Consider the following 14375-nt stretch of genomic DNA (forward strand, 5'->3'; position numbering starts at 1 on the left):
CTGGGATAGCTACTGTTGCTGAGCCTTACTTATTAAGCCTATGCTTAATTCAATATTCTGAAGTAACATACTTCTGTTAAACATGTTAAGAGAGAGTAACTTGGTCTCTTTAGAGGGGATTTTTGACAACATTTCACTTCTTATCTCCATCAGTGTCATTTTACAAACCAGATGTTACCTGTTTTCTGTTGCAGAGTAAGCAGAAATGGTGCAAAAAAAACCAGGCTGAAGAATCACCAATTGGAAGGAAACTTTCTGATCACAAATTAAATAATAGACCAGATGCTGACTGGCTTCAGCTGAAACCCCTTGCAGGTTGGCATTTATTTTCAGAATTTTCTCTGATTATGAGATTCGAAGTAGCAACATGTTACTTTGGTATGGTATTTAGCATGTAACGTCTTGTACTGTTTTGCTGCTATTATGCAAATCATTGTTAATAAGACTTAATAGGCTTTCCCTATTAAATCTTTTTTTATTTTGTTGTCGTTAGATCTGAGAGCACTCTGAACACTTCCTAATATGCCATAAAGATGGTTCTCAGACTTCTGAAGCAGTCAGGTTTTGGGTGGCTGTGGTTCTTCGGGAGTTTTTTTATTTATTTGTTTTCAGGGTGTTTTTTTGGTTCAGCTGTGCCTGAATAGCTCAACCCAGGCAAAAATTAGATCAAAAATGAACACCCACACAACCTGAATGCAGATATCTGTTTCACTTTGAAGATTCCAGCAGCTGAACCAATTATCGTTTGGCTGAGGAAGCTAAACAAAATCCGTTTCTTTCCTTAAATACAACTGAGTATCCTGAATATTCCTCAAGTATCCAAAACAACTTTCACATACTGTTCCTTTGTGACAGTCTGTGAATGCTCAGGCAGTGTGCACCCAGAAGGAATTGTGTATCCCCATAGGGGTGAGGGAAGGGCAAGGGCTTTGCTTCATAACCTTCCCGTTCTGTTGCCTGCATGGCTGCTGCATTAATTTGTTGATGAAGAGTCCATAGGCTGTATTTATACAAATTCAGTTTTGTTAATTTGATTGGTTTGTAGAAGGGAGAATTAGGACTGCAGCCTTCTCCAGTCAGTGGGATATGGGACATTGATATAGAACATAGAAAGACTTCAAACTGTATGGATAGTGGGAAATATATTTGAAATGTCCTCATTTCCTTTTAATGGGCAATCAGAGGAATTTTGCTTCTGAAAACATGGAGCATGTACTGGTTTTGTAACACACTTATTCTGAAAGTGTGCTCTGCTGCTCAGTACATCATTCGTACTGCAGGCACTGGAAGCCCATGCTGAATTTGAATTTTGAGCTGCAGTGCCACTTCCACTGACCTGAATGACCATTCCATTTCTTTTTAAACCACCTCTGCATGATGATTAAGACACTGTTTATCTAGAACTCTCTGCTGCTTAGGTACTCCGTGCCAGTTTTTTAATTCCACTTATGATTTGCTTATTTTTGACTCTGAAATATTTTTTTTAATTATTGTGAACTAATTGTCCAGAACTGCCTTTTTTTTTTTTTCCCCCTCACAACTGCTTTTCTTTCCTGGAGCATAGATTGCCCTCTTTGTTTATTTATTAATATTTTGGAAATATTAGTAAGCTTAAAATTCATTTTATAAGCCTTCTGCATTGTTTTCACTTTGTATTACTTTGTAAAAATGGCTTTGATTGCTAGCAGGGTAATGAGCTACTCTGAAGAAGCTCACTGTGTGAGCACACAAGTGTGACACAAGGATTCATGCAATACAGTAGATCTGTAACTAGTGTCTGTGTCGGTGGCAGGTCATGGTATACTGCAGTGAAGGCTGAGCTGTGACCTGTAGGGGCATGTGTAGGCAGTAGCCAGTTAAGGTTTCCTGAGCCATTCAGATTCCATCTGCAGCAGATAAGACATTATTATCATCCTGGCAACTCTCCTTTGCCAATGTTGAACCATAAACTTTGTCAGTAGCAAAATTGCGGATACAAGCCTAGGCTGGGTTAAAACTGGCTTTGAGTGCTATGGACTCAGTGATGTTGCCTTGTAGTGGAGACTTTCATATGCTGTACATGCAAATTAGTGAAAAAAAGTATCAATGAGAGATTTATTTTTTGGCTGAATATTGACAATGAAGTTACTAGACTGGGATGTGTTAAAATACTTTTTTTGCTTTCACAGAGCAGTTAATTCTTAGTTCGGTGATGCAGCAGTTGCTGGTGAGGTGTTAAATACAAATTAACACAGTGTCTCTCCCAACTGGCTTCAATGCAGGAGCAGATGACTCGGTTTTGTCTGAAGATCGACTGAATGAAACTGAACTAACTGATCTGGATGGCCAGTTGGAATCCCCTCCCAAAAACTTCTTGTCTGTGGAAGAGGACAACAACATGCGCCATTCTCACAACGACGTCTCACATGCTGCTCAAGAGCATGATCTTCATGACTCAGAGTATGACAGCCATGGAGAAGATAAAATGATAGCTAGAAAACACAGTCACCACTGGCATCACAAACATTCCCATCATTCCCATGGCCACTGTCATTCTGGAAAAGACCTGAAAGATACTGGGATAGCTAATATTGCTTGGATGGTAATTATGGGAGATGGCATTCACAACTTTAGTGATGGCTTAGCAATCGGTAAGCAAAAGCACTGAGTATTTCTCAACAGTTTCTCCTTACCTTTAGTAACTCTGGTAATACTTTACTTATCAGTGATCATAGGTAAGGCTTCCAGTTAGCAGCCATGGTTACTGGCATTGCTTAATCTCCTTCAGGGCAGAAAGTAAAAGGCTGTCAATTGTAATAGTTACTACTTTGTTAATATTTTGTTCTATTTCCACCGAAATTACTGTATTGGCACAGTGACAATCTCTGCCAAGTAAAGATAGGTGCAGACAAACCTCTTTGTGATTTATGGAGCACAGTAATGCACATTTGTTGTTTGGATCTTAGTGTTTGCCTTTGAATTATAAGTAAATTCAGTCTTATTTACAATTATATTTATTTATAATAACACTACTACTGTTTCTATTATTGTTAATACATAGAATTATACAGTACTTGTAAGTAAAAATACACTATGAGACAGGTTACAGAAATAATTTTTAAAAAATAATTTAATTTTTATTTAAGCAAAGTTTGGGTTTGGCTTATGGTCAGTATAGATTTATTTCTAGCCAAGTGCAGAACACATTGAATTACCAAAGAGATTTTATTACATTTATGAAATCAACTTTGATTCACATAATGCTCTAAATGTGATTTGAACCGTAAAATGCACTTAATTTCAGTATATGTCATACAAGTCAAAATGACAGTGAGAGTACTGAAGTGCATACTTTTAATTTTTTAGTTAAGTAGCTGCTAAGAATACACAGGATTCTGAACTACTAGTAGGAGGAACACACGCATTTTGAAGGATGGGGGATAAGCTCCTTACTAGGGTCTGTAGTTAACAGTGGAATCTACTACTATTTCTCCACTTTCTCAAAACAATTTCTAAAGAAACTAAATTCTTTAAAAAATAACTTTTTGCTTCATTTTCATATTAAACAGGTAAGACATTTAGACAATGGTTTCTAAGGCCAAAAGGATTACTATGACTACTGTTGAGAACTTCACTGTGTTGAAACTCCATTTCTAAATATTCCTGTGTCAAGTCCAAACAGCTGATTCTTTGGTAAAATGTAGATTTTAGAAAAGCATGTTCATATTTTTAGTGTATCAAGTTATGACTAATCCAGAGGAAAGTTAAATTTCCCCTCTGTCTTCAGGTTGTGTCTTCTCTTTCTACTTTATGTTGCCTGTTTTGACTGCTCACTGCAGGCTCTTTTTGTGCTTTTCTCTGCTACAGTACAGAAATTTAGTACCAGTTTTCTCATCTCAGAATTATTTAAGGTATGAACTTAAAGTTAATTGAATTAAATTAGCTTATGCAAAAGTTACTGAAAGACATTTATGGCATTGTTTTTATCTTTATTATTTTCCAGGTCTGGCTTATTAATATTGCTGATATGTGCTCTACATATAAGCAGAAAGGAACTAGAGAGGTTATGGGTTAAATATTAGTTTGGATTTCCAAGCTGGAAAGGAGAGGTTTAGACTCTTGCTCATGTGCATTCCTAACTGTCCTCATGTACTTGAGAGTTCCTAAAAATGTAAAAGTGGTGCTATTTATTAGCTTGTTGCCTTAATGTGTCCGTTTTGGTCAGTTGTGATCTCCTCTCCCAGGATTTGTCTTTCAGATACACTGAGTAATAAAGCATGCAGTGGTAATGCACATCCAAGATACTTCCAGTACTTCCCATTTATATATGGACAGGGCCTAGACATACTGAAAAATATAAGAGTATGCCTCCTAACAGAAGGTTGTCATCCCTGGAAAGTCTGTTGATTTTCTGACTTGAAAATAGTGAAATATCATTTTAATTTTTTTCTTTTTTTTTTTCTAGGAGCAGCTTTTAGTGCTGGACTGACAGGAGGAATTAGTACATCTATAGCAGTATTTTGTCATGAGCTTCCCCATGAATTAGGTAACTAAGTCGAGAAACTCTGTGTTCAGTCTCTTCATCTGTACAAAATATTTGTCTGAAAGCTGTTGTGATACTCACAGTGATAAGCATAATGCAATGCAGACACTGCAGGGGTGACCAGAACTTCAGAGTGGAAGGGAGCAATGTTGCTTCACAGTACATAATGATGTATTATATTGATTATATTGAATATAATGATTATATTGGCAGGTGTCTACTTACAGCAGCTCTGTGAAGCTTTTTTGAACACATTTAAAAAAACATTCTTAGGAGCACACATTTGACATTTTGGTGTTACACCTCTGCATTTTATAGAGAATTTCACACTACTCTGTGTGGCCTTGTCTTACACAAAGTTAAGTTATATAAGTAAACACAAGCTTACCTATTACGAAATTGTACTAGATTGAACTGTGCATATACTTACAGCTTGCTTACTTGGTGAACGGCTAGCTCTGAATGGTCAAAAGTGAGGTAAAACAAGTACTTCAAAAACCCTTGGAGGTGATGAGTGAAAACATTTTATATAGGCAGCTACTGAGCTATAGGTAAGTAGTGGGCACAGATGGGAAATAATAGAACAGATGTTCATGGTCTGACACCAGTGGTACAATCATCAGTTAAGTGAAGCTGCTGCAGTATATAAAGGATAGCAATATATAGTAGTGTGCTTATAACTTGATAGCGTAATGTGATTAAATTAACCCTGTGTAAAAGGTGAGTAGTTCACTGTACATATCTTTTTATTTTTTTATTTTGATATGTTTTGATTCTAGACTAAGCAATTTATTTCTAGCATATGTGACATGAGAATATTTTGTTAATTACCGTCATGACTGTATATCATCTTACACTTCTGATATTCACAAGAATTCAGTATAAGTGGAGTAAAATGATTAAACCTGATTACAAGACAGAAATCTAGATTTTTGTGGAATATCTACCTCTATCACCAATTTTAGCAGAGCTGTCCTGAATTCAAAATAAAACAAGTTAACCTGGCATGTCTTAAACCAGAAAAGTGATTCAGCATGATGTAAAGCCATTCTTTCTCAATGACTTCATCTGAATGACTACATCTCTTCCTTTCTCTGTGCTCAAATTCAAATTCATTGTTACCTTCTGTGGGGACTAATGATGCCTTGTTATCCTCTTCCTGAATTTTCAGGATGAGGTGTATATAGCTAAGAGGAATTTTCACAGGTATTGATAAAAAGTAAGCCTCTGGTTTTATGTGCCATGAAGAACTTCTGGGAAGTAAATGACTTGGACACAGGACTGGAAGGGATATTAAGCAGGTTTGCAGATGACGCAACAGTGGGAGGAGCTGTTGACTCCCTCTAAGGCAGGGAGGCCCTGCAGGGAAACCTTGACAAGTTAGAGGACTGGGCAATCACCAACCACAGGAAGTTCAACAAGGGAAGGTGCTGGATTCTGCACCTGGGGTGGGGCAACCCTGAATATGTGTACAGACTAGGGAATGAGATGCTGGAAAGCAGTGCTGTGGAAAGGGACCTGGGGGTCCTAGTCAATGGCAAGTTGGATATGAGTCAGCAGTGCCCTGGCAGCCAGAAGGGCCAACCATGTCCGGGGGGCTTAAGGCAAAGCATCGCCAGCCGGGCGAGGGAGGGGATTGTCCCGCTCTGCTCTGCACTGGGGCAGCCTCACCTTGAATATTGTGGCAGTTTTGGTCACCACAGTATAAGAAAGATATTCAGCTATTAGAGAGTATCCAGAGGAGGGTGATGAAGATGGTGAAGGGCCTTGAGGGAGGAGTGTCTGAGGTCACTTGGTCTGTTCATCCTGGAGGAGACTGAGGGGAGACATCATTACAGTTTACCACTTCCTCGTGAGGGGAAGAGGAGGGGCAGGCACTTATCTCTGTGGTGAACAGTGACAGGACCCCAGGGAATGGCCTGAAGTTGTGTCAGGGAAGGTTTAGGTTGGATATTAGAAAAAGGTTCTTCTCCCAGAGGGTGGTTGGACAGTGGAACAGGCTCCCCAGGGAAGTGGTCACCAAGCCTGAAGAGTTCAAGAAGCATTTGGATGATACTCTCAGGCACATGGTGTGAGTCTTGGGGATGGTCTTGTGCAGGGCCAGAACTTGCACTCGATGACCCTTGTGGGTCCTTCCAGCTTGGCTTATTCTGTGATTCTGTGTATTCTCTGTGGGAGGACCAGATCTAGACTCCTCAATTCACCCTTCATGATTAGTCACTATTACCTTTCTGACAATCAGCATGATGAATAGGTGCCTTTAAATCATATTTTAATCAAGGGATTGCTGCACATAAATACAGTTCTTACAAGAGTTGTCATTTTCTGTTGCTCAGCCTGACTTTGACCCTCTGTAGCAGCATTTTTACTTTGACAGTTCCTTGGATTGGTGAGGTAGTAAGTGTAAGCTAATTTGTTTACTTGCTCTCCTGAGAAGAGTTTTACATCTCCTGATGCCAAACCCCTGTGTTCTGTCCCTGTCGCAGGTGACTTTGCTGTGCTCCTCAAAGCAGGTATGACAGTAAAGCAGGCCATTGTGTACAACCTGCTGTCAGCCATGATGGCGTACATCGGGATGCTGATCGGCACGGCCGTGGGGCAGTACGCCAACAACATCACCCTCTGGATCTTCGCCGTCACCGCTGGCATGTTCCTCTATGTGGCCTTGGTGGACATGGTAAGGTTGGGATGGCGCTGTGCCATTTTTGCATTCCGTGCATAAAACATAGGACTGCTGTGGCTGAGCCACTATGTGCTGGAGTTCAGCCTAGTGTTCAGGGTTGTTCTTCTCTAAAATTTAATCTTGGTATATTCTGGGAAGTTCAGTACGAAACTTTAGCATGACCAGCTGGTAATACACAGTTCTTGTGGTGATTAGCTTTTAAAGAAATTATCTTGTGGGAAAGTGCTACTGCTTCAGGAACTTATAGGTATGTTACCTTTAGTGTGTGTACACCATAGGTCCAGATCCTTCGGGCAGATTGTATATTTATTGTCATGTAATTGTCAATTGATATGTATATGTAATGTGTCATTTTTTACATCAGTTTGGGTTCTTTTGTATATATTTAAATATTCAGTGAGTCAAATTAATTGTCAGGTTATGTGTCTTTTAGAAATACAGTAATACAAGACCAGAAGGGTGTAACATATTTGGGTTTTTAGCAGCTTTGATATCATTGTCTCTTCAGAATTCAGGTACTCAGAATAACAAAAACTACTCTAGCCTATCTAATGAAGAGCAATAAATTGACTTGTGCTGTGTACTACCTGAAGTTTACATTTTCTTCTGTAGTATCTTTTTGCATACTGTGTCTTGAAGGAATTCCTTTGTTTTCACCTCCTGCTTTCATGAATTAATTTCTTTGTAAACATGCTATTTCTCTTCTGTATGTGTCGTAAAACACTTTGTAATATTTATTTTTACATCTTCCAAGTCCACTATTATTTGTTGCTTTTGTCAGTACTCTTTGACTTTTCTTCATAGATGAGGAACAAAAGGACTAGCCAGAACTTTCATAATTTCTTATAGTTTCACATAGAATTTCTCTTTAATTGCCTGGAGCTATTATTCCCATATTTTAAAGGGATGTGTATGTGAATATGTGTAAGTATCTAACATGACAAATGAATGGCTAAGTTAATCAGCAAAGTCATTATAAAGGGTATATTTATAGCAATGTAATTACTGTAGAAATAGGCAAAGCTTTTTATTATGTTTACTTGAGCATGACAATTTTAATTGAGTAGAAGTACTCAAGAGAGCAGAACTGCTGGGCTGGTCCTTATCTTGAGGAACTTAATGTTCAATTAGATGTGTGATCCAGTAAAAGCTTAAGAAAAAAAAAGTCCAAAAGAAAAGTGTTTTATGATATGATCATGTTTTTATTGACTGTAGTGGTTAGATAGACTTTAAGCTATGCCTTACTGTGTTGTTTTGTAACTGAACCCTGGAGTATTGAGTCTTGACAATACCATCTTGTAAATTTGTCCATGTATAAATGGAATAGAGGTGAAAAAACTTTCTAAATTGTTTTTTTCCTTTTAGCTTCCAGAAATGCTTCATGGAGATGGAGATAATGAAGAGCATGGCTACTGTCCTGTGGGGCAGTTCGTTCTTCAGAATCTAGGCCTGCTTCTTGGATTTGCCATCATGCTGGTGATTGCCCTCTATGAAGACAAAATTGTGCTTGACATCCAGTTTTGACCTAATTCTGGTAATCACTGTGGTTACAATAATGTTGCTGTATGGCTTTGAGTCTGCACTGTTTCACTGTATGCACGTTGCTCGGAGGAAACGCGGTGGCTTGCACTACTTACACAAGTACAGGACATTCATTTCTGCCTAGATTAACTAATGCTTTTTTTCTAATTCAGATCAGATCAGGTCACCCAATGCAACTTCTACACTCGAGTGATCAACACTTAGGAAACACAAAATATGAGAAATAAAGGCCAAGTTCAGTGTACTATAGAGGGAGCACTGCTTGCTTAAGAAAGAAAAAGTACAGTGAATGATCTTCTTATTTGGGAAAATACCATTTCATTGGTCCACTTGGACAGAACCAAGATATTACAGTTAAAACTCAAACCTCTGCAAGGAACCCGAGCAAGCTTTTAGTGCCATATAAGTCCTGAGTAGTGCATATATGTATCTATATATGTATAGATCTGTGTAGATATATACAGATATGCATACATATATATGTGTGTGTGCGTGTATGTATATATATATTAATTCTGCGCTGATTTTTCTGCATAGTGGTGACTTGAAATATTAAATCTTACAGCAGGACATGACTGGAAACCACTATGCCAGTTTAATTTTTTAAAAAGAAACCCAAAGCCTAAACACTGTTTAAATTCTTACAAGACATGTTAAGCTCACTCCATCATTTCAATCCTCCTGTGTAAGAAGGCAGGCTGTTGCCGTGTACTCTGCAAAGTGTGACTTCTGTCGAGGGTCAGTTTGATGATGTTTTTCCCAACTAAGATTTATTTGATGTTTGTTCCTTGATATTAGTAGGAAAATGCAAAATGCAGTAGAATTAGTGTTAGCTTGGGGAAATCCCTGACGTTGGAGTTATTGAGCTATTTCTGGTTTTTTCTTACAGACGCTAAACATGTATTGTGTGCCACTTGCAGCATAAACTACTGAAGAATTGTGGCTGTGAATTTGTGCAAACTCTTTTAACAAAGAATCCATACAGGAATTTCTCCATTTTTTAAAAACAATTATTTTGAACTGTTTTCTTCTCTTCATGTTAAAACAATCCAAAGTTCAAGATGCTAGTTGCTGAACCTGGGCACAAAGGTTAAATTATGCTCTGTGTATGTTGTAATGGTAGGTTATTTACAATACTGTAATAGCAGATCAAATGTGTTTCTACAATGCCTTGTTATCAGACATTGCAACACCAGCCATTTCTGGCAGTAGAGTATGTAAGAAGATTTCTACTTCCAGTATAAAGGGGTTCATTTCTAAGATATTTTTTTACAATTTTGGTATTTAAATTAGATTATTAAAAAGCAGATGTGGTAGAACAATGGTATGTGTCATTCGGAAGAATAGACTGAAACTTTGGGCCTTAACTTGCTGGGACCAGCTGTCCTGGATCAGATTGTGCTGATATGCGTATATTGCCAGACATGAGTTAGTTCTTCTTGTACCCATCTCCTTAAAAAAAAATTGTGAGTTTGTGAGGAGTGCAAGTTGATTCTGTAGTACCAATCCTAAGCATGGTAGTAGCTTTTTTTAAAACATGCAGTTCGTCTATTTTATGTGTATGCCAGGTAAAAGCTGTATTTTGACTATGTGCCGTAAGTTTTGGTTCGGTCTGCTTGGTGCCAGTGTAGCTGCTAAGAACACTGATCCTAACGCCTTTAATGAGAGCCAGTTGGTATCTTCATTCCATTTCAAGTTAATGTGTTTCCTGTGGCCCTTTACTTCTGAAACTTTATTGGTCAGGTCAGCTTTTACTGAGAGCAGCTCATGTATTTTAAAGTAATCGGTCGGTCGCCAGTATTTCTTCCTAATTCAGTATCAGGAAACAGTATTAAGGGTCCATTTCAAAGAAGGGTGCAGTTTCTTCAGTGAAGAAGCCAAAAGCCCAGAGTTCAGGCAGGCAGCCATTTCATGTTCTGAACTCAGGTTTTATTTTTTGCTCTTTAAACATGTTTACTGTTGGACCCTAATTAGCAAACACACTGTTGTTAGCTTCAGATTCCTGAATTTCTGCAGTGTAAAGCTCCTGGGTGACATTTTAGCATAGTGTTCATGTTTGGTCACTGAGTACCGTTTTCAAAGAGACTTAACTCACTGGATACCTTCTGAGGATCTAAGTTTAAACAATCTGTGTTTCTTATGTATTAAACTGACTTAGTTTTTCTTTTCTGTTAATTCTGTCAAGTATAAGGGGGTCATTATGCAGCTGAACTGATGTTTTGTCAAATCATTTTTTAAAGCTTATTTCTCTTAATTCTTTTCAAATGAAGATTTCTGTATTTCAGGTAGTATATTTACTTTTTTATTAGTTGTAATATGGTTATAGCTTAATACACTGCCTCTGTAGGAAAATAGTTAACTTCCTTCCAAGACCATCTTCAGACAAGGGAAAAACGTGGTCATTGAAGGTAGGTACTGTATTTTTCATGGAATATAGGTTGTTTACTTTTATTTTCTAATATTTATTGCAAATGTAACAGAGCAGTGTAACAGCTGTGACTTCTTCTATGTGTTTCCGCCAGTATTGAATTCCAAAAGATTCTAATGTACACTTCTGTTACAGACAATCTGAATTCCACTACATTTCTACTTGGCTTCAACATTCCATTTTGCTTGAATCCAGAGTCTCATTTAACTTGTATTTGTTGGAGGGCATAAATGTTACTTGTATATTACAATGCTGTCACTGTGTGACATCCCATAAGAATTTTGATGTAAATCACATTGCACTCAATCCTCTGTGATTATGCTTAGAAAATGTTGTAGTTGCTAGATGCAGTGTGATTTTTTTTTTATTATTTTTTTTATTTTTCTTTTCTCTCCCCATTAACAACTGAGTCTATGGTTTAAAATGTGATTATGGTCCAATAAGATAACTTGCTGAGCTATTGGTCTTTTTGTTATAACTAGATCATTTTTTAAGATTTTATAAAGCTGGAAATGATCAAATGCTGTTTTGTTCATTGTCAACAGTGTTGTGTTCATTTTATGTATGTTCCTTATACGTAAGGAGCCTTCAGAAAATAAAAGCTATTCAAGGAGCAGATATTTTTGTTGGCTTTTATAAGGTTTTGTTGTGTATTCTGTATTTTAGTATGCTGTTTCAAATCTCGTGAAAGGCACAAATGCAACACTGTAAAAAAACTCATTTTGATTTCTCTTTTTACATGGCATTTCGGGACTGACATGCACTCCTTATAAGTGATCTGGAAAATGCCCCTACCTCCCGAAACTACAATAGGTTTATGAGTTAAGCTGACATAATAATGCCGCACCTGCCTGACCCGGTGTTCTTGTGGTTTGTCTGAAGGGAGAGTCATGACAACCACAAGGTTGGTGGAATGGCCTGTAGTTGACAGGATCCCTCTTCTCTCGCTGGTCTTGTACACTGAGGCCAGGTAACTTGGTCACTGTGGGATGGCTTCAGCCATGTCTGCAGCAAAGAACAAAGTAGTCCTTTTCATCTCAGACAGCCTTGGATTGGCCAAAGTATTTTTACATTGTTGGCAGGGTTTTTTATTTGCTTTTTAACAGATAGCTCTGAAAACTTCTTTCTTGTTTCCTCTTTCTTAGCAGATTGCTTCCACTCCCAAGATACACAACACCAAACTTCCCATTATTATTATTATTATTATTATTATTATTATCAGAGGATTCTCAGCTCCTCTCAGACACTAATTTCTATTTCAACAACTTGTTTAGCGCACTTACAGAGCCAATCCCAGTCATCAGTGATGCTGCCACCATAATTGCATTCTCCAGTCATATAGTGAAGAACATCAGCTGGCACCTCTTAAAAAAAAGCCGGTGATCTGAGCAGCAGCTGAGCAATTCTCTGGGCAGCATATCCCTATCACTGTAATTTACTTGGAAGTCAACCAGAATTCTCACTGGAAAGTTTAAAAGCTGTTAATTCATGCTTGAACCATTTGATCTGCAGATCTTCAAATAATCATCCATCAGGTCATTGCTGCTTTTGAAGAATAATAGCACCAAAAATTTCTGTAGTAATGCAGCTAGAACTCCCCTGAGTACAAGTTTATGGAAAAATCTTCCAAAATTTTCTCTCCTTGTTTGGCATATTCCTAAAATAAATGTGTGCTGTCACAGGCCATAGCTATGCTCATAGTTTTTTGGGTTTTTTTTTTTTAGAAAATAAAGTCAAACATGCTTAAAGTCTTGAGGTTGGGAGAAACTGGACTCCTCTTAGGTACATAAAAGGAAAAAATTGTGACTGATAACAGATAAATTATTTACAGAAAATCAAGGCAAGAGTGGGTGATACACTGAGAACTGAGATGAAGAAAACCAGTCAGAAAAGGTACCAAGAAATGTTTACTACATACAAGTTATTATCTTTAAGAGAAGAAAAAAAAAAAAGCCTCCCTCACTGGTAGGAAGTATATTTGCTCCTAAGCTCTGGTCATAGGACATCCCCCTAAGAACCCTCCGCCTCCCCACCCTCTCCTTCAGGAAGGAAACACACAATTCCATGAAGCTGCTTGAATCACTTGCCCATTAGCCACATTATTGCTTGAATTTGCCTATTGACCACTGATAACCAAAATAACTCCAGGCTGACAGTTGGCTGAGAATAACACACCCCTGCCCCCTTCCTACCCCATCCCTAACTTTAACAGATTTTGGCTGCTTAGGAAGCTGGAGCATGAAGAAGTGCCATGTATTGCTAGCAGATTCCAGAGGGGCTTTTATGAAATACACCTAACTCTGCAAACAGGGAAGGAAATGCCTTCTGCCAAACTTCCACAAATAGATCAAGGTTCTCTTTAATCTGAAACAGTCGGGAATCTGGTATTCTCCCTGTCATTGAATAAATCACAGAGAGCCATTAAGTGTCTTAGTGTGATGTTTTACACTTCGCAGTAACATCGCCAAGAACGGAATCCACAGTTCCTGCCTGGAGACAGGTTACAATTCCAATGAATAAGGCAACTGTGGGAAACAAATGCTGCTCTGTTTTGCGTGGCAGAACTTCTGAACTGTAATTTGAAAGTTTCCCAGATCTGTTATGTACCAGTCATGGTACTCTAACCAGAAAATGAATGTGGTGAGCACTAGTGCAAGTAGACCTTGGCTTCCAGTTCACTGTCCCCACTAAGCTATGGCTGTGGCAGCAACCCAGCCTGCATTGGTACATTCACACATAGTCCTACAAAATGCAAGGGCTGGTGACCCTTGTGAGCAGTTGCTGTACCTTGTACTGGTCAAGGAAGGTGTGCAGCTGCTGTGCAGGTCAGTCACATAGGAGCTGTATGGAATGTTCCAACCCAACGGCCCAAAATTCCACCTTTCTTGTACCAGAGCATGGAAAAAGCAGAGGCCTCACAGCAATGTCTTGAACGCAACCTTAAAACCAAGTGAAATACTGTTAATAACTCATGGCTGGTTAAACTATTCTTTTTTTCTTGTGTCCTGCACAGTGGTGCTGTGTTTGAGTCACTCAAAGCCCAGCGTCTCCTGCTCTGGTCACTGACTGACTGTTTGTGAGTCAGGGGTAACTTCTTGACACACAAAGGCCTTCAGCATGGTCATTAAACTGTCATGAGCACCAGTTCTAAATATTCTCTTAAACTCTCAAAGTGATTTTATTTTTAAAGCTATATATTC

General features: G+C 38.4%; 1 protein-coding gene across 5 annotated transcripts in view; it reads left to right on the top strand.

Annotated features, from left to right (window-relative positions):
* Nucleotides 1-14375, top strand: part of SLC39A10 (solute carrier family 39 member 10) — a 54253-nt gene that overhangs the window by 35831 nt on the left and 4047 nt on the right. For 2 of the 5 annotated variants that reach the window (XM_017837442.1, XM_017837434.1), the window contains exons 6-10: nucleotides 195-315; nucleotides 2262-2630; nucleotides 4445-4525; nucleotides 7009-7199; nucleotides 8571-10625. In XM_017837442.1, coding sequence (XP_017692931.1) covers nucleotides 195-315; nucleotides 2262-2630; nucleotides 4445-4525; nucleotides 7009-7199; nucleotides 8571-8729 — 921 coding nt within the window. In that variant the 3' untranslated portion in view covers nucleotides 8730-10625. Of the gene's footprint in view, nucleotides 1-194; nucleotides 316-2261; nucleotides 2631-4444; nucleotides 4526-7008; nucleotides 7200-8570; nucleotides 10626-11926; nucleotides 13069-14375 lie in introns of those variants that run through there. The other 3 variants (XM_017837465.1, XM_017837449.1, XM_017837455.1) reach the window with 3 other exon arrangements.

The sequence above is a fragment of the Lepidothrix coronata genome, unplaced genomic scaffold, assembly GCF_001604755.1.
Source record: "Lepidothrix coronata isolate B3197 unplaced genomic scaffold, Lepidothrix_coronata-1.0 Scaffold7, whole genome shotgun sequence".
Taxonomy (NCBI): Eukaryota; Metazoa; Chordata; class Aves; order Passeriformes; family Pipridae; genus Lepidothrix; species Lepidothrix coronata.